Here is a 27,507-nt window from a genome sequence, read left to right on the forward strand (position 1 = left end):
ATCTCAGGGAGCCGGCTTTGGGCCTGGGTTCAGTTCTGTCTCTCCCCTTGGCGCCAGGGAAAACAGAGCTGGGCAGCAGGAGGCCCAGAAGTACACAATGTTTTATTGAAAAATAGTCAGGCTTCAGCTCGGACAGCTCCATTCCCCTAGGCTTAGTGGGGGTTCCTGCCCACAGTAGTCTGAGCCAGGTCTTCCTGCTGGCAGGCTGGGCTGAACTTCCTCCCTTGCTGCCCTTCCCCTCCTTCTCTCATGGTAACATCCAAACAATAAATATATAATAAATAGTGCTGGGCTAGGCTGGACCTTCCAACCCCACATCAGCCTCCCTAGTCGTTTTTTTTTTTTTCCAGCCAGGACGAGTTTACTGGGGTTGGGGAAAGTCCCCAAACCTCCCACAGTCCACAGAACCTCAGATCCATTTCCATTGCCAGGCCCAGCCTCAGTTTCCTGGGAGAACTAGCAAAGCTGGTCCAAGGCAAGGCTGGGCAAAGCAGAACTGGCAAGTAGGTATGTGGTAGGGTGGGGGCTGTTGCCCTGGACACCTCTACTCAAGGCCACAAGACTACACTAGGCTCAAGAGTAGATGGTGATGACTTCACGGCCACCACCACGCACCAACAACACTCGCTCGAGGCCCTCGGTCAGCACTTCAAGGAACTCCATGTCTGTAGAGCATAATGTTAAGGAGGCAGCTGCCAGTCCAGGAAGGGGGTAGAGTGGGGACCTGCCCCCACTCGGGAAAAGAAACTTCTGGTATGAACTCACAGGAAACCTACTTCCTCACTGCCTGCCTCTCCACCAAAGGATACAGTTCTCATCACCCTCACTGTTCTTAGGTGGGCCAGGCATGTTCAATAGGACCAGGCGGGCATCGTGGGAGCGGGTGACTATGACTTCGTTAAGTTTCACAGCAGTGTGCATGCGCCGCACATTAGATTGATCCCTGCAAGTGATAGAGATGTTCAGAGGCCACCAGGAACCATCTAGCAAGAACAACTACGTCCTTACCCACCTGCACAGCTTGTCTGCTTCTACCCTACTCCTTGTAACATGGCTGCACTCACGGCTTCATGTGCACCAGCTCCCGGAAGTTTTCAGGTGCATGGCTGGGGTCCCAGGGTTCGGTCATGTACTTGTCCCGGGTCCATGTCATCTGGATCTTGTCAGTTGCTGCTGCAGACTCATCCTCCTCATCTGAGTACAGACTCTCCAGCCGTAGGGCCGAGTGCCTGTCTTTGACTAGCTGGGCCTAAGGACAGTCAGAAGTCACCTTGGTACCCTGGGAAGAGGGAAGTTGGCTGGCCCTAGGTGACCATTCTGCCTCCCTGGAAAATGGGCTCTGGTTCAGTTGGAGCTCCGGAGTCTTTCTTTTTATTGTGATACTATTTTTGTTCATATTTTGTTTTGGAAGTGCTACCACAGTGGCCATAGAGTGGGGAGTGGCTCAATCATATCTGGCCTTCCATGCCCACTGACCACCTCATCTGAGCATGCCACTTTTGTGCATGATCTACTGCGTACTAATGTGCTCATCTAGGTAATGGTCAAGGTTAGTGAGGTAGAATGGTTAATTGTAGATAAGAGTCTAGCAAACTTTCTTGTCTGGGCTGGCTTTGAACCTTGATCCTCAGATCTTGGCCTCCTGAGTAGCTAGAATTAGAGGTGTGAGCCACTGACTCCCTGCCTCTATAGTTATTTTTTGAATAAGGTCTTGTGTTTATGTCTGGACCTGTCTCAGAATGTGATGCTCCTACTTATGACATCTTGCATAGTTGAGATCACAGGTATATGCCACCACCCTGAGCTTGTTTGCTGAGATGAGATCTTAACTTTTGCGTGGGCTGGCTTCAAACAATAATTCTCCCAATTCTGCCTCCTGAATAGTTGTGATTACAAGTGTGAGCCACCACATCTAGCCTTGAAATGAATCATATTGATACCCCCCCACTTCACAGTATCTCCAAAACCCTGACCTTGCCACCCACCCCCAGCTTGAACCAAGATGCCCACTAACTTCTCGCTCCCGCTCATTCTTGGTCAGCCTCATCTGCCGCAGCATCTGAGACCGCTGTTCCATCATCAGTGTGCGCTCATAGGTATATGCAGAGATGTCGCTGTTATGCTGGGGAAAGAGCAAGCTGTGAGGACTGGGATGCAAGGTGCCCAGAATCCTCAGGGCCAGGCTGGAACTAGCAGCTCACCATTTCCACCACCTCTACTTCTGCCTCCAGGCGGAGGTGGTACAAGAAGATGGCAAGATCCTTCTTCATCTGGATGCTGTTGTCATCCATCTGGGCCACTGTAAAGATGCGCATTCGGCACTTCCTCCAAACCTGTGGCCAGGGAGTAGGGGTGCTCCCATTACATCCGGCCCTCTGAGAGCCCAGCCATTCCCATTCCCGCCCACTGCCTGGCCCACCTTATGCTGGCGCAACAGGAAGGGCAAAAGCATGAGCATGCCACCATCGTGCACGATCCACCACACATCAATGTGGCCCTCCAGGTAACGCTCATGGTTGCTGGGGTAGAAAGCGATGTTCTTGGGGACCAGCAGGGCCAGGTGGGCGGCTGTGGTACAGCGCACAGTGTCTGGGGAAGGACGACACTGCTGACTACCAGCCTGTAGCCCTTTGGCTTCTGCCACCTCTTCACTCTACCCTGGCCCACTTGGTTGAGCCCAACAGCCAGCCCTTCACATACCAATAAAGGTCTTCCAGGCACGTGGATCCTCACTCTGTCGCCAGCCGTAGGGCCAGCCCAGTACCACAGAGTTATGCCTCATGCCACCCAGGCCGCAGGACTGGATGAGATGAGCCAGCCCTTCACGTACTTTGTTGGCCACCACTACCTGGCAGAAGCCTTTCACCTTCTCAATCTCCATCATGTTCTTGATTGTCTGGAGAACACAATGGTGTCAGAAAGTGAGATCATCAGCTTTTCCTCGGTTGGACTCCCTCCCAAGGTTCTAGGACACACATGACTACTTGGGAGGAGAGGGCCTACAGCAAGCTTGTTTACCCAGAAGCCATGATGGGACAGTGATACCCACTTGCTCCAGCTCCAAGGTAGCAGCTGTGTTGTCCACCTGGCTGGCCAGCCTGGACAGGACTAGTTCCCTTCCCCACATCCCAGCTGTAGCCCAGACCCCATTGGCCCAGTTCAGCTCCCTCTACCCCCCAGCAAGCACCTGCTCAGCAGCTTGGGCCTCGCCATAGCTCTCCAAGAAGCTGCCCTGGATGACGGAGCCAACGATTGTCAGGCCCTTGCCAGCCTTAAGCTGGGAAGCAAAGGTGAGGAGCCGTGGGTACTTCACATGAAGGTCCTCGTCTAACTTCAACAGCACCAGCAGCTGAGGCCTATAGTGGCGAGATGAGGATTCAGCCTGAGACGGGGGCCACACCTTTCCAAGGAGCTTCTTCATCTTCCCTTCCCAAAATACTGCCTTCCCCCCCGGCACTCCCCCCTGCCCTGCGGTCCCCCCATCTAGTACACACCAGGCTTGAGTAACATAGATCTAAGGAACCAGTAAGAGGGCACTCCAGATAACACCAGAAGGGGCCTCCCACCTTCACAGTGCTAAGAACCTTGAGATGTCCCCTGCCAATCTAGGCATGAACTTACCGCCAGTTCTTGGTGTGAGGTGGCCCCTCTTCCAGCCGCAACAGTGCATAGCGGGCAGCACTCAGGGACAAGCCTCGGATCCCATCACCCCACTCCTTCTCAGCCCTATAGATGCCACACATTAATGAGGCCTTGGTCCTACCAGAAATCTCTCTCTCTCTGTCGGAATGCTGGGGATTAAACTAACAGTCTCATGCATGCTAATCAAGTGAGCCACCCTGCAGCTTAATTCAGGATTTCTGCCTCTATGAATATGGAATGAGGGGAGCTAGGCCCTCTTAGCACCCCAAGTCACCCCAGGTGGATAACAAACACAATCCAGCTCCTCCCACAATCCAACGGTCGTAACTCCATTTACTCAATCAGACACCACAGCACCCAAGGTAGACAGCAAATGCGATTCAACTCCTCCCACAATCCAACATTCACACCACCCCACTTACTCAATCAGCCACCATGAATGTTGTACGGGCTGCTGACAGAAGCAACAGCCCTTCACTCACCCTTGGTACTCGATGTACTTATAGATCATGCCTGCAATAAGCATAGCAACCAGAGCATAGTACCAGGAAGAGACAAACATAAGGGACAGGCAGAGGCTCATGCCCAGGAAAGACAGCGTCCTGAGACAGAGGCAAAGAAGAGAAGAATCAGCAAAACCAGCAGGGCCCCAGGTCACAGCCCATCCCATGCCCCAAGTCACAAGCTGGGTTTGAGAAACAGGTCAAGTCCCTGACCCTCCAATGTCCCTCTCCAGTGTTTCACTAAGAGCAACTACTACTCCAACTCAAATCTCAATCCACAACACAGCTCCTGGCCTCCTCAATACTCCCCCAAGTTAAAGGCCTTGGCTCTGGGGTCCATCTGGAACTCACCAGTGATAGTATTTGAATCGGGGTCGCCAATTGGGGGTCCTCAGGAGCGTCTGGACAGCACAGGCCAGGTTCACAAACAGATAACACATCAAAAAGAACCTGAAGCACAGGGAGCTGGTTGGTGCAGAACAGCCTCCTTGGTAGATCTAACAGCCTGATTTCTGGCTAGCCTGGACCAGAAATGGCCACCATTTTGGCCCTGTTCTCTGTGGGCTTAGTCAGTCTTCCCAATCCCATAGTACCCATTCCCAGGGTGTGATGCAGATGTGAATACTGCCAAAGTGTCTTCAGAGCCAGATTACAGAGGATGAGCTAAGATTCACTGTCAGGGGAGGTTGCAGGCCAGGGAAAAGCAAGCAAACTAGAACAGGATGGTGATGAATGGCAGGGACGCTCAGTGTGTGCAGAGAGTGAGACAATCATTCAGGTCTCTAGTCAGGGCAACCAGAGGAATAAGAATCCATCATGCAAGCCAGGCGCCGGTGGCTCACGCCTGTAATCCTAGCTACTCAGGAAGCTGAGATCCGAGGATCACGGTTCAAAGCCAGCCCGGGCAGGAAAGTCTGTGAGACTCTTATCTCCAATAAACCACCAGAAAACCAGAAGTGGCGCTGTGGCTCAAGTGGCAGAGCACTCGCCTTGAACTGAAGAGCTCAAACAGCTCCCAGGCCAAGAGTTTAAGCCCCATGACCGACCAAAAAAAAAAAAAAAAAAGCCATCATGTGGGAGAGAGGAAGAGCTCAGGAGAAAAGAACCATGAGGAATCACTGAGTTGGACACTTCTGAGACACTGAGTTGGGTATGGGAGTTAGGACATAGACAAGGTGGGCTGTGTGAACCCTCCCAGGGAGAAGGCTAAGGAAGAGGAAGCCCCAATCTCTGCCCTCAGTCAACAGAGCAGAAGGGCAGACAAGAAGGCAGGACTCTGGGACAGGAGGGCCAGGGGCAAGGAGTCCCATAAGGTCCCTGATGACAGAGACTATCAGAAGGCCACATGAGGGGGTTGAGGGCATGGCTCAGTTGGTAGAGCTCTAGTCAATAAGCAGAAGTATCAGGTACTGAGTTCGAGTCCTGGTCTTGGACCCCCCCCCCAAAAAAAAATAAAAAAGCTACATGCTTGATTAAAGGCTCTACTATGTCTCTGACTTGGCCAATAGAGGTCACCACTCAAGATGACAGGTTTGAAGTGTGTACTTCTGTTAAGGGTGGGGTATGCTAGAGTGACAAGAGAACCCAGAGGTTGTAGGCTGGGGCGAAAGCTGCTGGGTAAGGGGGAGAGAGAGGCCCGTCGGGCCTGTAAGCTGAGTGGGCAGTGAAGGGCAGGCTCTTTATAACTAAACAAACAAGGAACAGAAAGCATGAGGACCCTAACATGAGCCGAGGTGAATGCAGCAACCCAACAAACTGTCCCCAACTGTCCCAGAACCAGTGTCCCAGGACACTGCTCTCAAAGCACCGGCACACTCACCTGCCCAGCTTCTAGAACTTCAGGCACAAGCAAACTTAAAAGTGATTGGGTTAGAGGTTGCTTCATGAAGGCTCTAGGGCCTAGGTCTGTCCCTGTCTGGGGTGGGGGTGGGGTGCTGACTGCCCAGTCTAGGGAGTTTCCCACAGTGCTGGGTGTAAGTCGCTTTGGTCTCTGAAGCTTTGGAATAGGTGCCGGGCTGGCTTCAAATGCAGGGAAGGTTGGGTCTTGCCAGTTCAGTCCACATGGGCTGCCTACCACATAACCCAACCTGTCTCCCAGCTCCCACCCTCAACACCACACAAGCTGTGAGGCAGGCCCTAGGGTTCAGGGAGCTCTTCCCAAGACCATCCCCCTGCCCTGCCCTCAGCTTACATGGATAGAATGGGGGCCACCATGTCGAGTGAGGCGATGAGGATGCCCAGCTCTGCGATGAGTGCTGTCAGTAGAAGTGCCCACGTCGGCTCACCATTTGCCTTCCCGTGGCCAAACACCTGCAGACACCAGGGAAGAAGCTGCTCCTACCACTCTGCTCCCATCGCTGGAGCTCAAGCCCCTGCCTGGCCTCCATCATCCTAGGCTCCTTGGCTGAGCTGCAGGACTCCCTTTTATGTACTGCTGTTGGGAACGACAGGTTTCCCTGACTCCCACTTCTCTAGGCATCTCTAATTTGGATGAGAACTCAGGTTCCAAGCTAACCACAAGCAGGGCCAGGGAAGTTCTCAGAAGCTCCTTATAGATAGACAGCGGCCAGATGCTGGGGCTCCTGTGGGCAGGCTATGATGTTCCTGATTCCCTGTCTCTCTAGCTAACCAGAGTTAGCTAGACAGTCAGTGGACAGGCTGCGAGGCTGTACAGAAGGGCTCACCCGGAGGAAGGGGATGATGTTATCCTTGGCAATGGCCTGCAGTAGGCGTGGTGCCCCAGTGAGGCTCTGGAGTCCAGCGCCACATGTTGAGAAAAAGGAGCCGACGACAATGACCCAGGGTGACGGCCAGGCCAAGGTGCCCACCACCAAATTCCTGCTGACGCCGTCGCCGTACCTGCAGGGGCCAGGCTCAGACCAGGTCCAGGCAAGGAGGCCCCCAAGCCCTGGATGAGGCCACCCAGAGTGAGGGTTGTCAGGAGGCAGGAATGAGGGCTGAGGGGATGGGGGGCGGACACGTGGGGGGTAGAGTTCTAGCCCTAAGTGGAGAAGGTCAGTGGCCAATCTCTATTCTGTAACTTTGCCCCACCAAGATCTTAATGTCGAACCTAGAGCTTAATGTCACCATCCTTTCAGGATTAAAAAATCCTGGAGAAGCCTGTTCCAACTGGAGGCAGAGACCATCAGTGGGAGCCAGTGGCCTAAGGAGATGTGTGGGACCATGTAGGGGGGCTGGGGTGAGGGCAAGCAAGAGTTGAGTCACAGTTGCAGGGAGGGACACAGCTCACTCACTTGTCCCGGAGCACCACGCCCTCGATGCAAGCACCAAAGAGAACCACGCTGCTGAAATCTACTCTGTGTCAAGGAAGCTGGCCCTTTACCGCGCTGCAGCCTGCCTCATTCCCCGCAGGAACCTAGTGGCTCTCATGGCTGTCACCTCAGCCTGAAGATTTGTGAGAGTTCCGTGGTGCACATGCGTACACCCTTGCAGCATGTGTAGATTGTGCAAGGGGTGAAGTATACACGCATGCATGGATGTTGTGTGTCTGTGCCTGCAGGCAGTGCCATCTGCCCCCTGCCCCGTACCCCCGTGCCCCATCCGTCCCAGGCTTGGAAAAGGATACACACAAGTGAGGTGGTCACGATGGCCAGGATGGTCCCCACCGGAATGGACTTCTGGGCATCACGGAGATCCCCAGAGCGGTTGGAGCCAGCCATGATACCTTCAAAAGCAAATGAGACCCCCTCAGGGGCTCCCCAGGACTGGAGGCAGAGCTGGGCGAATGGGTGAACAGGGACTCACCTGTTACGGAGGGGAAGAAGATGCCAACCAACACAGTGAAGGACGTGGCGATGTCAGCCACCACATACAGGGATAGGTTCTCCTTCAGGCCAATTGTGTCTGTGGAGGGCAGCCCGCGTTTCCCCACCACCTCGCCCTTCTCCAGGTAGGCACTCCACAGGTTTTCTGTAGGGGCGGCAGCATGACCACCATAGCCCTACAACTTCCCCAGGGACAGTTAGGGCTGCACAGCAGTAGGTTGCAGACACAAGGAAGCTCTGGGGACAGCTTCAGCCCAGTAGTTAAGGTCTGCCATAGAACCGCTCTAGCTTCAGGGAGGAAGCTGTCCAGCGAGAAATCTGACAGTCAATAGTGATTGAACAGCATTAGCCAGAACCCCACTGGAGCCTGCCTCCCACACAGAAGCTCTTTATGGCCCCTGTGGGAACCACCCCAAGCAGCATCAGGGGCTGGTGGCCAGAGAAAGAGGGATTGCCAGAACTTTCTAGGGGCTGCTGCAGGCCTGGGATGCTGGCCAAACAGGCTCTGTTCACCCAAAATTCAGCCTCTAGGAGCCAGGCTGAGAAGACACTGCTGAGCCGGGAAGGCAGCCAGACTTGCCTTCCCCCCCACCCCACGCCCATTCCCAAGCTGACCACACAAGGACAGTTCTGTGCTCTGCTCTTCTAACAGCCTGTGGGTTGGAGAATGGGAGCATGGGGAGGAGGACCTACCCTGGAGCACACCAGCACCCGCCCCAGGGATGCCAGGGATCTCAGTCACGTTGTTGAGTAGGAAGTAGGGGTCACAGGAATCAGTGGTAAGGTTGGGGCTATGGCAGAAGAAGCTCCACAGCCGAGTAGCTACTGTCTCATTGTCCACGATGGTTGTCTTAGCGCAGACATCAAACTGGTCCCGAGACAGTGTCCTATTGCCCAACATGCACACCCTATAGAGAAGAAGGCATGAATATCTGCTCAGCTGGAGACCCCAGCTTCTTTTCACCCAGCACTCTTAAGGATCTAGGCATCAAAGGCCACCTATGTGGAAGAGACATCAATGGAATGTCTAGACAAATGGTCGAATTACTTACGGAAACACAGGAGGGTCAAAAATAGACTTGATGCCCCCAGCATAGATGGAGAGGATGGAGATGATCACACAGGCCAGGAAAAGCGAGGCAAATTTGTTCACATACTTGACACCAACAAACACCACTAGGGTCATGAAAGTCAGGAAAATGGTCCCATACACCCTCATATTGTTCAAAGTGGCACTTGATGCATCGTGAGCACCCGATGGGTGAAAAATGGCAGCTGGCGGAGCAATGTAGGTCTGAAACAAATGGACACATGTAGAGGGTTCAATCTTCCTATTTGGAAAATGAAGTCTATCATTTTGATTTTCTTCTGAAGTGTAACTAAAGGATGCCACTCCCCAAAGACCACAGACTATACAATTCTATTTATATGAAATATTCAGAAGAAACAAATCCAAAGATTTGTTTGGTGGTTGTAAAGGATGAGGGTAGGGAGAAGGACTATTAATGGGGTTTCTTTTGCAGTGATGAAAATGTTCAAAAGTTGATTGTGGTGATGAATTGTACAGTTTTTCTTCTCTTTTTGGGGGGGAGGGGTGGAGTGGAGGGGGGGTGGGGACGAAAGATTGAACCCAGGCCTCATAGCTCTATTACCTGCTCTATGCCCCTTTTGCTTATTTCATTTGTTTTGTGTGTGTTCTAGTATTGGGGCTTGCACTCAGCTATCTTTAGAGCCATATATCCAATTCCAGCTTTTTGCCAGCTTATTATATAAGTCTCACAGATTCTTCTGCCTGAGCTGGTTTCAAATTGGCCTCCTGAGCAGCTTGGACTACAGGCATGAGCCACTGGCACCCAGAACTGGCTTTGAGACAGAGTCTTGTTGCTACCTTTGCAGCTTTCAATCCTTCTGTTTCTGACCTTTGAGTAGCTAGGATTACAAGCATGTATTACTATGCGTGGCTTTGCTTTTTCTGTTTTATTTAATACTGGGGACTGAGCTCAGCTCTTCCTATTTGCTAGGCAAGTACTTCATCACTTAAGCCACAACTACTACCTTTTATTTATTTATTTTTTACGCCAGTCCTGGGGCTTGACCTTAGGGCCTGGGCGCTCAAAGCTAGCACTCTACCACTTAAGCCAGAGTTCCACTTCCGGGTTTTGGGGCGTTAATTGGAGCTAAGAGTCTCATGAACTTTCCTGTCTGGGCTGGCTTCAAACGATGCTCCTCACATCTCAGCCTCCTGAGTAGCTAGGATTACAGGCATGGGCCACTGGCACCTGGCTTAGTCTTAACAAAGTCTTGCTATGTGACCCACACTTGTTTCAAACTTATAGTCCTCCTGTTTCATCTTCCTGGGATGTATATTTTGGTTTTTTGTTTGCTGATACTGGGGCTTGAAATCAGTGCCTGGGTACTGTCCCCGAGTTCTTTTGATCCAGGCTACCACTCTACCACTTGAGCCTTAGCTCCACTTCCAGCTTTTTGTGGTTAATTGGAGATATGAATCTCATAGATTCTTCTTGCCTAGGCTGACTTCAAACCATGATCTTCAGATCTCAGCCTTTTGAGTAACTACAGTTACAACCATGAGACACTGACACTTGGCACTGGACTGTACATTTTTAATAAGTAGTTAAATGTATGGTATAAGAATAATATTTTGCCAGGTGCTGGTGGCTCACGCCTATAATCCTACTCAGGAGGCTAAGATCTGAGGATCATGGTTCAAAGCTAAACCTGGTAGTAAAGTCCATGAAACTCTTATCTCCAATTAACCACCAGAAAACTGAAAGTGACACTGTGGTTCAAAGTGGTAGAGCACTAGCCTTGAGCAAAAAGAGCTCAGGAATAGTGCTCAGGCCCTGAGTTCAATTCTAGGACCAGCACACAAACATAGAAAGAATTGTATTTCAACAAATCTATTATTTAAAGTAAAGAGAAACAGCCGGGTGCTGGTGGCTCACACCTGTAATCCTAGCTACTCAGGAGGCTGAGATCTGAGGATCACGGTTCAAAGCCAGCCCGGGCAGGAGAGACCGTGAGACTCCTATCTCCAATAAACCACCAGAAAACCGGAAGTGGCGCTGTAGCACAAGTGGTAGAGCGCTCGCCTTGAGCTGAAGAGCTGAGGGACAGCGCCCAAGCCCAGAGTTCAAGCCCCAGACCGACAAAAAAAAAATAAATAATAAAGAGAAACAGAGAAGGAGAAAGAAGGGAAGGAGTAAAGGAAGGAGGGAAAGAAGGAAGAAAGAAAAAAAGGAGAAAGGAAAGGAAGAAAGAAAAAAAAAGAGAAAGGAAAGAAAAGAATTCAGACACAGGCGCTGCCAATCTAAATAGCAGCAAGGTCAAAAGAGAACAGTCTGAATAAAATAATAATATTGAATTATAAACCAGTAACTCAGAGAATAAAATAAATATACAAAGGTCCATATAATTACATGGTTGAATAAACTTGGGAGAAGGGACATTTTTCGTAACAGAAGAATTTCAAATAATGTAGATGAAATATGAGAAATAGAAAACAAAATTTTAAAAATCAGAAGCTCTAGATCCCAGGTCCATATTGCAGGCAGAGGACCAAGAAATTGTAATAGACAACTATCTCTCTACATAGCTCCTAGGCTCTGGATCCCCAAGGGACATCTGTCACCCTTCCTGCTTGCTCCCCCAAGTCCCCCCCACCTCCTCTTCCTCTTCTTCTTTTTCTTCTTCTTCTTTGTGTGTTGGTCCTAGGCTTGAACTCAAGGCCTAGGTGCTGTCCCTGAGCTTCTTTGGCTCAAAGATAGCGCTCTACTACTTGCTTGAGCCACTTGAACCACTTCTGGCTTTTTCTGAGTTGTTTATTGGAGATTAAGAGTCTCACAGACTTTTCTGCCCAGGCTGGCTATGAACTGCGATCCTCAGATCTCAGCCTCCTGAGTAGCTAGAATTACAGTACCTCTTCTTTCATTGACCCAGGTGGCTCGCTGGTGAATGAGAAGCCAAGTTTGAATCGGCACCCACAGAGCTCATGGAGGAGACCTGACTTCCAGCCTTCTGTGGCTGCTCGCCATAAGCTGGATCTTCAGAGCCCTGGCACAGAGCTCTGGGGGTAACAGAGCTAGCCAGAGCCCACACAACCCCAAGAATCAATCTCTGTGTCACCACCAAGATTTGTCACTCAGCTAAATGCAACAGCTGGCAGGCCTCCTGCTATAGCTGAAACCATGCCCAGGCAGTGGCAACATCAGACCAAGGGGAAGGGAGCCAGGCCCCTTCCCTGCCTAATTCAAACTAGCATCAGGGTAAAAGGAGGCAAGTCTGATAGAGAGCCCTGGTGGCCCCCCTCTGTGTAACCCTTCAAACCTTACCAGAGGCTAGGAACCACAAATAGCCGGGGCCTCCTGTGTAGAGTCCAAAGAGACTGTTTGGACACAAATGAAGTGACTGCCTGACTCACCAGCAAGATCTCGATGGCTCCCAGGATGTACATGGATGCTGCAAATGTTGTTCCCAGGTAGAAGCAGAGACCCACAGCACCTCCAAATTCCGGCCCCAGTGAGCGGGAGATCATGAAATAGGAGCCCCCAGCTATAGCAAAGAGAAGGTGTACATGGGTCAACTTCTCCCTCACAACTACCCAGGACTCCCTTTCCCCTTGCACACCATGGCAGGATCAGAGCCTTCCCCAGTTTATCTTTTGGCCCCTTGTGGCCCAGCACAAGCTGGCCAGGGTGAGTATTCCCAGCTGATATTCCTGCCCTGGGGTTATGATTCTATCAGAGACTAACAAACCCTTACAACACTGGGCCCCAAAGACAAGAGAGACCCCACACTGTTGATTACACCTGCTGCTGATAAAAGCTCTCTGGAGGGCTGGGAATATGGCTTAGTGGTAGAGTGCTTACCTAGCAAGCATGAAGCCCTGGGTTTGATTCCTCAGTACCACATACACAGAAAAAGCTGGAAGTGGTGCTGTGACTCAACTGCTACAGTGCTAGCCTTGAGCAAAAAGAAGCTCAGGGACAGTGCTTAGATCCTGAGTTCAAGCCCCAGGACTGGCAAAAAAAAAAAAAAAGAAAAGAAAAAAACCTCTCTGGAGAAAATCTAGGAATGGAAATAACCATCAGTAAGTGTTTTTTGTTTTTTTCAGTCGTAGGGCTTGAACTCTGGGTCTGGGCGCTGTCCCTCAGCTCTTCAGGTCAAGGTGAGTGCTCTACCATTAGAACCACTAGCACCACTTCAGGTTAATTGGAGATAAAAGTCTCACGTACTTTCCTGCCAAGCTGGCTTTGAACTGTGATCGTCAGATCTCAGTCTCCTAAATAGCTAGGATTACAGAAGTGAGCCACAGGCACCTGGCTCAGTAAGTGTTTTTAAAAGGGCCAACCCTAAGAAAAACCGGAAGTGGCGCTGTGGCTCAAGTGGCAGGGCGCTAGCCTTGAGCTGAAGAGCTGAGGGACAGCGCCCAGGCCTAGAGTTCGGGCCCCACGACCGGACCCAAAAAAAAAAAATTAATAAACAAATAAAAGGGCCAAGCCTAGCCAGGGCACTGGTGGCTCATACCTGTAATCCTAGTTACTCAGGATGCTGAGATCTGAGGATCACAGTTTGAAGCCAGCAGGGCAGGAAAGGCTATAAGACTCATATCTCTCACAAATTACTCAGAAAAAGCTGGAAGTGACGCTATGGCTCAAGTGGTAGAGCACTAGCGTTGAGCAAAAAATGCAAGCTCAGGGATAGTGTCCAAGCCCCAGTATGGGCACTAAAAAAAAAAGTCAAGCCTTTCCATGTTGTAACCTTCTCACATTGAGGTCTTCCTAAGGGCACTGCCAGGGGGTGTGAACAGAATCAACTGGTTAAGGCTGTTCAGGACAAGAAGAAAGACAAGGAGAAAAATCATACAAACTGGGTTGGAACTGACCATAGAAAACACTTTAAAAAATATGTCTAGGGCTGGGAATGTGGCTTAGTGGTAGAGTGCTTGCCTAGCATCATGAAGCCCTGGGTTCGATTCCTCAGTACCACATAAACAGAAAAAGCTGGAAGTGGTGCTATGGCTCAAGTGGTACAGTGCTAGCCTTGAGTGAAAGAAGTGGGAAGTGCCCAGGCTCTGAGTTCAAGCCTCAGGACTGGCTAACAAAAAAAAAAATCTAACATTTGGGAAATATGTGTGTGTGTTGTGTGTATGTCTGTATGTATATATGTGTGTGTGTGTGTGTATATATATATATATACACACACACACACATATGTTCCTGGGAAATAGAAATTATACCACAAATATACATACCTACATACATCTATATGTATATACATATACACACAGCAAGAGGTAAGTGAGCAAGAAGAGATGAGTAATTTATAAGACCATGTGACAAAAGACTAATGAAAATGAACTCAGCATGGTGACAATATAGATACCCTTTTAAGCCCCTTACTGTAAACATATATTGCCCTTTCTTGTGAAGAGCATATTGTAGGGTTGTGTGTGTACGCGTGTGTATGTGTGTGTGTGTGTGTGTGTTGGTTCTGGGGTTTGAACTCAGGGCCTGAGTGTTGCCCCTCAGCTTCTTTTGCTCAAGGCTAGCACTCTACCATTTGAGCCACAACTCCATTTCTGGCTTTTTTGGTAGTTTATTGGAGATAAGAGTTTCACTGACTTTCCTGCCCAGGCTGGCTTCAAACTGTAATCCTCAAATATCAGTCTTCTGAGTAGCTAGGATTATAGACATGAGCCACTGGGTGGATTGTTTTTATATAAACCAAACACAACAGCAATCTCTAATTTTGTCAATCAGGAAGGTTTAGTTGATGGCATGGTCCTAGAGTCAGTCAGGGACTGGGACCCTACTGGAGGGGGGAATAGCAGGGGGTCCCAGGTAGGTCAAGGTGGGCTCTGAATTGCAATCCCTACATCACACCCAGTGTGGCGCTCACCAACCTGGAACCACGCCGTTGGTGGCAATGGCACTCATGGAGATGGCTGTCAGCAGTGTCTGTAGAAAGGAGAGAGAACTTAGATGAGCAACTGGGCTGGGTAGGGTTTATGAGATGCCCACAGCCCATGCCCAGTCCTGGTCTACTCACACAGCAGCAGCAGATGAGCACTATGAGGAGGGCCTGCAGTACCCCAGCCGTGCCCACCATCCAGGTCAGCCGCAGGAATAGGATGACTCCAAAGATGTTCTGCAGGCAGGGCAGGTACACCCCCATGAGAGTGCCCATGCTGGGGGCCTATGTGGGCAAGAAAGGAGAGGCACTCATATCATACCATATCATTCATATCACTCCCCTAACACACACACAGCTGTGACAAGGGTCACTACAGGTCACGGTAAGCCACAGTTCACTGGAATGCCTTAAAATCATTCACAAGCAGACTTGGCTCATTTACGGTCTTCTCACCAACAGGCTGTGCGGGGCCCAAAAGATGCTCAGGAACCTGGTGAGTGGCAAGTTCACTTTGCAAATTCCTGGACATCTTCTTGAGAAAATTCCAGAGATAACTGAGATTAGACTATGGGTAGGTGAGGAAAGAGTAAACACAGATCCAACAGGATTTCTCAACTGTGTAAGGACAGAGGAGGGACAAAACAGGAGGCCAGGCAGAGGCCACACCAGGGCAGGGGAGCCTCAGCAAGGCCTCCTTGGTGCTTAAAAACTGGGACTAAGATAGACCCAGGGAACTCTCCTGGTGGGTCCAGGCCTGAGACAGGATCTATGTGCAGCATGAAGAACCTGGGAAAGAATGAACCTCCTCACGCTGACCAGTGCAGCCCAGGTGAAAGAGCCCTTCCCAGAGGATCCAACCCACCAAGGAACAGCAGCAAGAGTTTCCAGTCCAACCCCCATCCGAGGCTGAGTCACCATCAGAAAAGGGCAGTGAGGGAAAGGGCAGGGCCGGAAATGCTTTCTGCATCCCCAAATAACCTCTGGCAGCCTCAGAAGGTCACTGGGCCAGAGCTGGAGTGGCTGCCAGGGAAAAGCTGCCTCCTTAGGGTTTGACAGGGTTCTGTTGGAGGCCCACCCTTCCTGCTTCACGTCTTCTTTTCTTTCTTTCTTCTTTTCTTTTCTTTTGTATTGTTTTTAAGACAGGGCCTCGCTCTGTAGCTGAGGCTAACCTAGAACTATGTAGCCTACAGCTCAAGGTTCTCAGCCTGTCAAGTACTGGGATTACAGGCATGCACTACCACTCTTCTCTTAATTTATGCCTTCCTTGATGATACCCCTGCTCAGTCGCTCTAGGTGAGGCCCACAGCTCTCTAGCTTCCTGACTCCCTGTAACTTGATTAGGCTCCTCCTTCTCTACTCAAAATCCACTGGGCAGGGATTCTCAGCCACCCTCTTACATTCTCACCCTACTAGGGGTCAGGTGAGCTGGATAGTTAGGCCAAGGCTAGACCCCAACATCCTCACAGGTTCCCCACTGGGCCATAGGACCATGGCTTCTCACCAATTCAGGCTTCTTTCCCATCCCCCACACCCCTTATAGTCCCTGAGAATTAAAAACAAAGTCTTTCCACTAAGGCTAGCCCTCAGCCCTGTACTAACCTTTCTTTCAGTTTTTTTGTTTGTTTTTGGACATGGGGCTTGAACTCTGGGCCTGGGTGCTGTCCCTCAGCTTTTCAGCTCAAGGCTAGTGCTACTTGAGCCACAGCACCACTCCTGGTTTTCTGGCAGTTTATTGGAAATAAGAGTCTTACAGGCTTTCCTACTCTGGATGGTTTTGAATTGTGATCTTCAGATCTTAGCCTCCTGAGTAGCTAAAATTACAGGCAAGAGCCACTGGCACATGGCTGTTTGTTTTTTGTGGCAGTGTCAGTATTTGAACTCAGAGCCTTGCACCAGATCCATTTGGTGGCACTCTACTACTTCTACTTAAGCCACATCTCCAGTCCAGCTTTTTGTCGCATATTTTGGAGATGGAGTCTCTTGGACTTTCCTACCCAGGCTGGCTTTGAATCATAACCTCCAGATCTCAGCCTCCTCGGTAGTAGGATTGTAAGTATAAGCTATTGGCATTTGGCTCCATACCATCCTTTCTTGGGAGCCTTTCATACCCAGTCATCAGCTTGCTGACTCGGCCCAATAGGATAGGAATAAGGCTCTTACCCAAGGATTCTGCCACCCATTGTGGGCAAGAGGCTTAACAATTGAGACCCCTCCTGCAGGGCTGGATAGGGACAGGCCGAAGATAGTCAGGGGTTTTTGCTATACTTAGTGTAGAACGTGCCCATTAAGATCATAACCAGTAGGAGAGTAGGGGTCAGGATATCATCTGCCATCTCTAAAGAGTAGTTTGCTTCCTAGAAGGGTACTGGCCCATCTGCTCTCCTGGGCCCACCTCTACAAGGCCCAAGTCTTACAAGTGGGTGCAAGGCTAGTGACGGTTTATCTCAACCAGGAGTTCCTTTGGCTTATGCAGAACACTATAGTCAGGAGCAGATCCCAATTCCTTCCAAACACAGTTACTTCCCAAACCTCAGGTCTGCTCACCTCCAAACCAAAAACATAGAGGAAATCCTCATCCCTCAGTTAAATGGGCTCATCATAAAGAGGAGGTAATTAAAGATACAAAAGTCATCCTTGGGGGCCGGGTGCTGGCGGCTCACAACTGTAATCCTAGCTACTCAGGAGGCTGAGATCTGAGAATCATGGTTTGAAGCCATCCTGGGCAGAAAAGTTTGTGATACTCTGATCTCCAGTAAACTAGCCATAAAATCCTGAAGTGGTGCTATGGCTCAAATGGTAGTGTGCTAGAGTTAAGCAAAAAGAAGCTCAGAGACACTGTCCCTGCTTAGGCCATGAGTTCAAGCCCTATTACTAGAAAAAAAAAAAAAAAAGATGGGCTGGGAATATAGCTTAGTGGTAGAGTGCTTGCCTAGCATGCATGAAGTCCTGAGTTCAATTCCTCAGTACCACATAAACAGAAAAAGCCAGAAGTGGTGCTGTAGCTCAAGTAGTAGAGTGGTAGAGTGCTAGCCTTGAGAAAAGAAGCTCAGGGACAGTGCATAGGCCCTGAGTTCAAGCCCCAGGACTGGCTAAATAAATAAAGCAGGAAGTAGAGGTGTGGCTCAAGTGGCAGATTGCCAGCCAGCCATGAGCCAAAAAATCAAAATTGAGAGAGAGTGAGAGACCTGGAATACAAACCCCAGTATCATTGCAAAAAAAAAAGGGGGGAAGGGGAAGGAGAAGGGGAAACAATAACTAGAGGAAGGGGGGAAACAATAACTAGAGTATGGGACAGGAAAAAGTCAGGAAAGCTCTGCAAGCTCCTATCATACATATACATCCCCCCACCTGATTCTCAAGGAACTCAGAGGCTTCCAGAAGGTTCTGCCAGTGGAGCCATGGCCAAGACAATGAAGGGCAGAAGTTTGTCACTCGTTCTAGGTCTCATAGCCCCTAGAGACAACCAGGTTCCTGGCTACCTAGCCTGAAGGGATGTTATTTCACACCTGTCATGGGAACCTCACAAATCTTTCTCCCAGCATTATGCCTTGATCTTAGACAAGTTACCTGATGCCCTGTCAGTTTTCTCATCTGAAAAATGAAGCTGAGTGGGCAAAGCTAAACTTAGGGAGTCAGAAGGCTGGTTTAAGGACAGTAGGCAGAGTCCTTAAAAAAAAAAAGTGACAGACAATAGTGGCTCACCCCTGTAATCTTAAGTACTCAGGAGGCTGAGATCTGAGGATCGCAGTTGAAAGCCAGCCTGAGCAAGAAAGTCATGAGACTCTTATCTTCAATTAAACATCAAAAAGCTGTAAGTGGGGCTGGGAAGGTGGCTCAGTGGTAGAGTGCTTGCCTTGCATGCATGGGGCCCTGGGTTCGATTCCTCAGCACCACATAAGCAGAAAAAGCCGGAAGTGGCACTGTGGCTCAAGTGGTAGAGCGCTAGCCTTTAGCTGAAGAGCTGAGGGACAGCGCCCAGGCCCAGAGTTCAGACCCCACAACCGACAAAGAAAAAAAAAAGGCTTGAAGTGGAGCTATGGCTCAAGTGGTAGAGAACTAGCCTTGAGCAAAAAAGCTCAGGGAGAGCACCCAGGCCTTGAGTTCAAGCCCCCCAGTACTGACAAAAGAAAAAAAGAGAGAAAAAGAGAGAGGGGAGAGAGGGGAAGGAAGGAAGGAAAGAAGGAAAAGGAGGAAGGCAAAAACAATGAAATCTCCCTTATATAACTAACGTAACCTAAAAAAGAAAGGAAAATGAAGATGACAATAGCACTACCTCATAGCTTATTTTTTTCTCTTTTGAGATGGGGTTTTACTATGCTGCCCGGGCTAGCCTCAGGAAACTCCTGGGCTCCTATCAGTTCTCCCGCCTTGGCCTCCCAAGTTGCGGTGATTACAGGTGTGTGCCTCTGGGCCAGGCTTCCACCTCACAGCCCTGTGAGGATAATATTCCAGAAGCTGCGCCCACACTAAGTGCGGTGCCTTACACAGTGACAACTGAGTACAGGCGACTGGTGTTCTCAGTTACTTCTGAGGACCTCCCTGGCCTCCTGCCCCCCTCAGGAGCTCCACCTTCACCCACCCCTGCAATCGTCCTTGAGCTCCAGGCATTCAGTGTCCATCTTCATGCCCACCACACCTGGTGAGCTCACCACTATGTGGGGAAATGACTGATTCCATGATATTCTGTCCGTCGGCCCAGATGTGGCCTGTCTGCTGACCTCGACTGGCTTACCTTGGCTGCTCTCCGGCGGGCACCTTCCCCACTCTCAGCCTCTTCATGCTCCTTGGCACCCTGGGTGAGGTTGGTGTAGCTGACAAGCTTGCCCAGAAGAGACGACACCTTTGGGCGAATGTCCAACTCCTCCTGTAAACAGAGCCACGGGGCAAGATGGCAATGGGCCAAGGCGGCGCCAGAATACCTGTGTTTAGCCAGCAGTCTGGCCTCTGGCCCCAAGCCAACGCCTAAGGCAGGTCTGGGCCTGATCCCAGCTCTTGCCTGGGGAAGCCCAGGACAGCCAACTGGGCAGGTGTGGGCACCACACCTCAGCACCTGGCACTCAAAGGCCCCAGCCCAGCGGCTGCTTCTCTCAGCCCCACCCTGACTGTAATCAGTGCCAGCCCATTTGTGAAAATCACCTGCCTCAGGGAAAAGGAGAAGGCAGGCATGGCTGGCAGATCACAGGCTTCATCCTGACCGCTCTGCTTGGCTACTTCCCAGCTATGGCTGAACCTCTGGGCTTAACATCTAACCTCTCAAGTCTACACAGAATACCCTAGCCACCTCAGTGTGAGCGGGACAAATGACATCTCATCTTTCCACCCAAATGCTCACCTTCCTGGATGGTCTTCCTCTAGGCACTTGCTCCTGTGAATAACTCACTTCGACCCCCATGACAGGAGGCTGGCCCCCCCAGCCTGTCCTCTGGTAAGGACAGGTCAAAGACTACAGTGCAGAACTCTGCTGTTCCCTCAAACCAGGAAGCCTCTCAGGGTTCAGGACCCCCACCCCTCGCTCAGTCAAGGCTTTTCCTGCCCCTGTAGTTTTCACAGTGTCCTGCCTCTACCTGCTTCTTGCCCATATTTAGCATTTTCCCTGGAAGCTCCTTTTTGACCTTCTACACAGAAAGGTAGGTTAGGAGTAAAGAGTCAAGATCAAGGCCCTTTGGGCATGTGGAAATTGGGAAACCCACATTATATAGTCATAGGGTAGATGGATGTGTGAGTCAGAGTTTAGGTCCAACCCATGCCCTCAATCCAGCTCTCACTGCTCAGCTTGACAAAACCCAAGTTAAGCTGAAGTTCGGGACCCTTCCCAGAAAGGGGTCACTGAAGCTGTAGAGAGTGGGCACAGATACAGGGTGGGAGGACCAGACCTCGGTGAAGTAGAAGGGGACACACGTGGAAGAGCCAATTGGGAAAGCAAGGAAGAGTCTGTAGGAGAGAACAGAACCATGGCCCAGAAGGAAGCCCTAAGAATAGACATAAAAGAGGAAACTAAGAAGTAAGGGGCAGCTGGGTGCCGGAGGCTCACATCTGTAATCCTAGCTACTCAGGAGGCTCAGATCTGAGGATCACAGTTCAAAGCCAGCCCAGGCAGGAACGTCTGTGAGACTCTTATCTCCAACTAACCACCAGAAAACAGGAAGTGGTGCTGTGGTTCAAGTGGTAGAGTGCTCGCCTTGAGCTGAAGAGCTGAGGGACAGCGCCCAGGCCCAGAGTTCAAGCCCCACAACCGACCAAAAAAGAAAAAAAGGTTAAGGGCTTACAAGGCAGGTGAATAGACCAGGAGATGGCAGTGGGAGTGGCATTGTGCGTGGTCCCTAGGAAAGCTGCTTCAGTTGGAAAGAGAACCACAGCCTAGCTCCTAAGGAGCCAGAGAGTAGAGGAGCTACTCTTCTAGCCCAGAGGCCCCCGCCTGCCCAACCTGTGGCCCAGAATGGTTCATTAGCTACCTCAAATAGTGCCAAGTTCCTGTCATAGTAGTCACTTCCTCTGGAGGCCTCCAAGGGGCAAAGGAAAGGGCTGCTTTCTCTGTGGTTACTCTGTCCTGTGGGGAGAGAGAACGAATCAGTTAGGGGCTGCTCCTCCACCCTCAGCCCACAGGTCTTTCAGAAGGCCAGTCCCCAAAACATCTTCTCGGTAAATGTTTAGATGTCGCACTGTTAAAAGGCTGCACCTCAGTTTCCTTATCACATCCTAACAACCTCTTTGATGACCAGAGTTAAAGTGGGAGCAACCAGCAATGAAACCCTAGCGCATCAATCCTTGTAGTAGAGGACAAGTGCATGAAAGCCCCAAATATATATAGCACACAGGCATGAGGATCAGAACCTGCCAAAGGCCTCAGCCCTGACCTATCTGGAGCATACAGCATGCCAAGGGCTGCATGTCCTCAGGTACTGCCCAAGTGCTCTTCCAGATAGCATGAAGACACATTCATGAAGACAGACAGCCTTTGGCTGCCATAGCTGGCAGGGAACCTACTAGCTACCCCAGTATGTACTTTGCAGGGTGCCCTAAAGGACAGTCCAGAGCATGCTGGGAAGTGAAGTTGACCTGGTATCTTACAAAGAGCTGAAGCCAGTGAGGAACTTTCTAGGGTTCTCTACAAAATCCAGGCCAGGTGCCAGAGGCTCATGCCTTGTAACCTTAGCAACTCAGGAGGCTGAGATCTGAGGATTGTAGTTTGAAGCCAGGCTGGGCAGGAAACACCATGAGATTTTTTTTTTTTTTTTCCGCCAGTCATGGTGCCTGAACTCTGGGCCTGGGCACTGTCCCTCAGCTCTTCAGCTCAAGGCTAGCGCTCTACCACTGGAGCCACAGCACCACTTCCAGCTTTTTCTGCTTATGTGGTGCTGAGGAATCGAACCCAGGGCCTCATGCATGCAAGGCAAGCGCTCTACCACTAAGCCACCTTCCCAGCCCGACCATGAGATTTTTTTTTTCTTGCCAGTCATGGGGCCTGAACTCTGGGTCTGGGCGCTGTCCCTCAGCTCTTCAGCTCAAGGCTAGCGCTCTACCACTGGAGCCACAGTGCCACTTCCGGCTTTTTCTGTTTATGTGGTGCTGAGAAATCGAACGCAGGGCCTCATGCTTGCAAGGCATGCACTCTACCGCTGAGCTACCTTCCCAGCCCCCGACCATGAGATTTTTTATCTTCAACTAATCACCAAAAACCTAGAAATAGAGCTGTAGTTCAAGTGATAAAGCACTAAGCTTGAGCAAAAAAGTTCAGGAACAGAGCTCAGGCCCTGAAGTTCAAGCACCAGGACTGGTATGTGCACACGTGCAAGTGCGCGCGCGCGCGCGCGCACACACACACACACACACACATACACAATATCCAGGCTGCGGGGTGGGTGTTAGATTGAGCAAAGAGGCCAAAATACAGAATAGACTGCACATGAGGATCATCTACTGGCCTCAGTCCCCAGATTCAAGGTTTTCTGTAGAATACCTGCCTGTCAAGTTAGTAAGAATGCATCTCAGCTCCTAGGAAACCTGACAGAAATCTGCCAATGGACTTTTTTTTTTTTTGGGGGGAGGTCCGGTCATGGGGCCTGAACTCTGGGCCTGGGCGCTGACCCTCAGCTCTTCAGCTCAAGGCTAGCACTCTACCACTTGAGCCACAGCGCCACTTCAGGCTTTTTTTCTTTTTGCTTATGTGGTGCTGGGGAATCGAACCCAGGGCCTCATGCATGCAAGGCAAGTGCTCTACCACTGAGCCAACTTCCCAGCCCCCGACTTTTTTTTTTAAGCCTACCCCAACTCCCCCAGTTTGACTGCTGGAATGACAACAGTCTGGCTGGGACATTTGTCACCCCAATGATCCCTACGTTCAATGTGTCTCATCTAACAGCTGCACAGGTGTCCCTCCCTCCCTCATGCACTGCTCTTGAAGCTACACACTTGGTGGAAGAGGAAAAGCTTCACAGGTAGAGAGACAAGGTTATACCTGTGAGCCTCCACATAAGTTCTCAAGTTGCAAAGCTCAGCTGTACTTTCTAGCTTCCTATTTATCCACACAGATTTTTCCAAAATCTGTTCCTTATAAGCCCCAGTGGGTGATTTACCTGGCTTTCTACCAAGTGGGCAAAAAATGCCCAGAACTTTTTTTTTTGAAAGGTGTGCCAAATACCCCTATGACCTTTAAGGCAGCTTGACAACTATAGCACTGGCTGGCAATCTCTCAGCAAATAGGAAGCAGACATAGGGTTCCAAGAAGGTAGAAAATGAGTTAATATGATGTCCAAAAATGGAAGTAACAATGGAAGTGTCATTACCAACCTAAACTAGTGGTGTGATTGGGTCAATCTTTTCTTTGTAAACAAGCCTAAAGGGGTCAAAATTTAAGAGATGTTTGCAGCTCAGGATATCAACTGATGGCATCCTCTTAATGTCAGCACATGATTTAATCTGTCTTTTCCTAGCCCACAGCCAATTAGGAGGCATTTTTTAATTACTCAAGGACATCAACAGGTAAAATGTAGCCATAAGGGTTTCCAGGGCAAACTCAGCTTTTCTTTCTTCTATCATGTAAAACAGCACATTCTGGGCTAGCTAAGGAGGCCAAGCATCTTAGGTCCACATTTGATGATTACAGGTACATCAATGCCAATGGTACCAAGTCATCTTCAAATCCAGTGAAGCCTTCTAGTCCCTTAGGTATCCTGTGATGTCTGTCATAATCTTGCTGCTTATTCAGGATCAGGATAAGGAGTCACAATCAAACTCTGAAAACCGTTACATTGCCCTTTAATTGAACCATTCTTCACTGAGAAGCCTCTGAAAATTGTTTTTTGTTTGTTTTGTTCGTCATGGGGCTTGAACTCTGGGCCTGTGCTGTCTCTGAGCTCTTCAGCTCAAGGCTAGCACTCTACTACTTGAGCCACAGTACCACTTCTGGTTTTCTGAGTGGTTCATTGGAGATAAGAGTTTCATGGACTTTTCCTGCCTGGGCTGGCTTTGAACTGTGATCCTCAGATCTCAGCCTTCTGAGTAGCTAGGATTATAGGCATGAGCCACTAGCACCTGGCTGAAATTGTTTTAAAAAAATAAAAAAGTCCAGAAGTGGGGAGCTGTGGCTCCAAGTGGTAGAGCACTAGCCTTGAACAAAAGAACTCAGGAACAGTACCCAGGCCGAGTTCAAGTCCACAACTGACAAAAAAAAAGTCTTAGATTCTTTACTCTGTCCAAAAATGGCAGCTGTAAGAGCTGAGGGTGATACTTAAGTAGGAAAAACAAACAAACAAACAAAAAAAAAACAAAAAAAAACCTGCCCAGCAAGTTCAAGGCCCTGAGTTAAAGTTGAAACATTCCATATCACCACAAAAGAGAAATTCACATCTGTAATCCTAGCTACTCAAGAGGCTGAGATCTGAGGATCATGGTTTGAAGCCAGCCCAGGCAAGAAAATCTATGACTCTTAAACCACTAAAAAAGCTGGACGCCACTCAAGTGACCACCAAAAAAGCTGGAAGTAAGCCAGGCGCTGGTGGCTCATGCCTGTAATCCTAGCTACTCAGGAGGCTGAGATCTGAGGATCGCAGTTCAAAGCCAGCCCGGGCAGGAGAGACCGTGAGACTCCTATCTCCAATAAACCACCAGAAAACCGGAAGTGGCGCTGTGGCTCAAGTGGTAGAGCGCTAGCCTTGAGCTGAAGAGCTCAGAGTCCCTTCAGGCCCCATGACCGGACCCAAAACAAACAAGCAAACAAAAAAACAAAACAAAAAACCCCATTACCTGACACATTTCCTACATGTCTCCATTACTCTCTTCTTTCTTTCTTCCTTTCTTTCATTGTTGTTGTTGTTGCTGTTGTTGGTCATGGGACCTGAACTCTGGGCCTGGGCACTGACCCTCAGCTCTTCAGCTCAAGGCTAGCGCTCTACCACTTGAGCCATAGCACTACTTCTGGCTTTTTTCTTTTTGCTTATGTGGTACTGAGGAATTGAACCCAGGGCCTCATGCATGCAAGGCAAGCACTCTACCACTGAGCCACCTTCCCAGCCCCTTTTTTTTTCTTTTTTGGTATTGAGGACTGAACCTAGGACATTGCTAGGCAAGCGCTTTGCCAATGAGCCACATCCCTGCATGCCTCCATTATTGTCAGTCCCATATGTCACTGGCATTTGTCATCGGTCATATCACCATCTTCCTTACTGAAAAATCTCCAAGAAAGTCACCGTGAGGATGCCCTATCTGGACCTTGATCCCCTCAGCTACATACTTGCACTGATACACACACAGACACATGTTCCCAACACTGTCACACTCCAAGCTGGGCGCCAGTGTGTATAGCCCAGGGGAATAGGGAGCCACGTGGGATAGGCACTGGAGAAAGGAGCTTCCAGGGAGGTGTGCACCTCTAAGAAGGGAGGAAGGGATCATTGCCAGGCCCGGTCCTAACAAGTAGGTGAAGAACTAAGGCACTACCACAGAGCATAAGAGGCTTGTAGCTAATCTGGAGGCTGAATTCTGAAGGATCCCATTTGGAAGCCAGTCGGGGTATTAAAGTCTGTGAGACTCCATCTCTAGAATAACCAGCAAAAAGTTGGACTGAGAGTGTAGTTCAAACGATAAGTGTGCCCATCAAGCAAATGAGAGGCTCTAAATTCAAATCCTAATACCAGGATCAAGAGAAAAGAAAAGAAGAAAGAATGAATTAAGATGCCAAAAGTGGGGGGAATAAAGGAGAGCGATGGAGGGGGTTGGTGGATGAGGCACTGTGTACATATGTGTGGAGTATCAGGGTTAAACTCTCTAGTACAACTAATGTACGCGAGTAAAAAGTGTGATGTGCGTGCGTGTGTGTATTTTTAAAGAATTAAGGCGCCGGAATATCACATCCGGGTTTGAATCCCACCAGAGGAAAGTTACATAACCACCTTCCCTTCATTCCCTCCCGAGTGCGAGTAACAGCATCTCTCCCGAGAGGGAGGTTAGAAAGGATTAAACGAGTTGATTCACGTAAAATGCCTCGACAAGCCTGGCCCCGTGCGACTGCTCCCCAGACGTCCACTGAACCTACACATCCACAACCGGGGGGGGGTCCCGTGATGGGCGCACCCCTTTCCCTCCTGCAGGGGCGGGGGGCGGGGGGCAGGGGGTGGAAAGCCTCCCCAAAGGGAAGATGAAGCCACAAGAGGATGGAGAAGCGCCGCGGCTGCGGTCTCGGGCTCCGACTCCTGCCAGGCAGCCCGCTGGCTGGCTTCCCCGGGCGGCCACGTCTGCAGCCCCCGCCCGCAGCCCGCAGGGGAGGAGCTGGGGCGAGCAGAGCGGCCCAGCCCCGGCGCCCGGGCTCCCCGGGGCCCAGGGGAAACCCGTGGTGCACGCGCCGGGCGGGGAGCAGCGGGCGGCGCAGAGCGTGGAAGAAAGTTGAGCCCGCACCGACGTGTGCGCGCCAGGTCCGGCCGTGCGTGCGGCAGTGGGTCCCGGGAGGGATGCGCCCTCCCCACCCGCCCCGCCGGGCCCAGACACCCCCCCCCCGCGCCGGGCCCGCCCTCACCGTCCGAGTCCTCCCGCTCGGCGCGCTCCCCGTAGTCCACCCAGCTGAGCCCCTCGAGGTTGTCATAGTCGCCACGCTGCGGCCCATCCACCGGCACCACGGTGAAGTGCGGCATCGCGCGCGCCCGCTCGCCGTCCCGGCCGCTCGCCGGCTGTGCCCGCAGCCCGGGGTCGGAGCGCCCCGCCCGCTCGCATTCCTCCCCGCTGCGCTCACTTCCTCCGCCCGCCCCCCGGGCCGCCCCTCGGGGGCGGGGAGCAGGAGGGGCTCCGGCCGGATCCTCCCCGAGAGGGACCGGCCGTCCAGAGGACCCCCCTAAAAGCCGGAGAAGTCCCCGAAGTGAGAAGAGACCCCTTAAAGGAGGCCCTGCGACTGGGCCTGTTCCTGTGTGACGGTCGGGTGAGGGACTGCCCTCTCTGAGCTCCAGATGCATCACTTCTTGACACTGGGACATGGGGGTGCATGGAGTGGGGGTGAATGGGCTCGGATCTCTGGACCTAGTAAGCCCTGGGATGCCTGTAGTTACTTCCTGGGCGAGAGGGGTGGGCAGGACTGACCCAGGACCGTCGCGGCTACCTCCGTCTGGCCCAAAGTCACCACAAGATAACACCTTCCTCATTTTCACCCGGCGTCTGAG

At 50.8% G+C, this 27,507-nt stretch overlaps 1 protein-coding gene across 1 annotated transcript; it reads right to left on the reverse strand.

Moving 5' to 3' along the window:
• Positions 1-83: 83 nt before the first annotated feature.
• Slc12a4 (solute carrier family 12 (potassium/chloride transporter), member 4) lies at positions 84-27,057 on the reverse strand. Its single transcript, XM_013012869.1, has 24 exons — positions 26,874-27,057; positions 21,319-21,413; positions 19,599-19,730; positions 15,002-15,148; positions 14,856-14,910; positions 12,372-12,502; positions 8,983-9,224; positions 8,624-8,838; positions 7,911-8,075; positions 7,732-7,830; positions 7,400-7,457; positions 6,830-7,004; positions 6,337-6,455; positions 4,497-4,595; positions 4,125-4,244; positions 3,622-3,726; positions 3,188-3,356; positions 2,701-2,896; positions 2,420-2,589; positions 2,202-2,333; positions 2,015-2,122; positions 1,065-1,249; positions 810-943; positions 84-665 (listed from the first exon to the last, which is right to left on the reverse strand). Exons 1-24 carry the CDS (start codon positions 26,986-26,988, stop codon positions 574-576), a joined length of 3,258 nt encoding a protein of 1,085 aa, XP_012868323.1. The 5' UTR covers positions 26,989-27,057; the 3' UTR covers positions 84-573.
• Between the last annotated feature and the right edge of the window lie 450 nt (positions 27,058-27,507).

Source organism: Dipodomys ordii, unplaced genomic scaffold (genome assembly GCF_000151885.1).
Source record: "Dipodomys ordii isolate 6190 unplaced genomic scaffold, Dord_2.0 Scaffold18, whole genome shotgun sequence".
Classification (NCBI taxonomy): Eukaryota; Metazoa; Chordata; class Mammalia; order Rodentia; family Heteromyidae; genus Dipodomys; species Dipodomys ordii.

Excerpts from the sequence above, each read along its gene's own strand:
- Slc12a4 (XM_013012869.1), bottom strand. The coding sequence starts at position 26,988 with ATGCCGCACTTCACCGTGGTGCCGGTGGATGGGCCGCAGCGTGGCGAC. Across the intron at positions 12,503-14,855 it reads CACCAACGGCGTGGTTCCAG|CTGGGGGCTCCTATTTCATG; the intron begins GTTGGTGAGCGC and ends TCTTTGCTATAG. Across the intron at positions 8,076-8,623 it reads GGGTGCTGGTGTGCTCCAGG|AAAACCTGTGGAGTGCCTAC; the intron begins GTAGGTCCTCCT and ends CCGCCCCTACAG.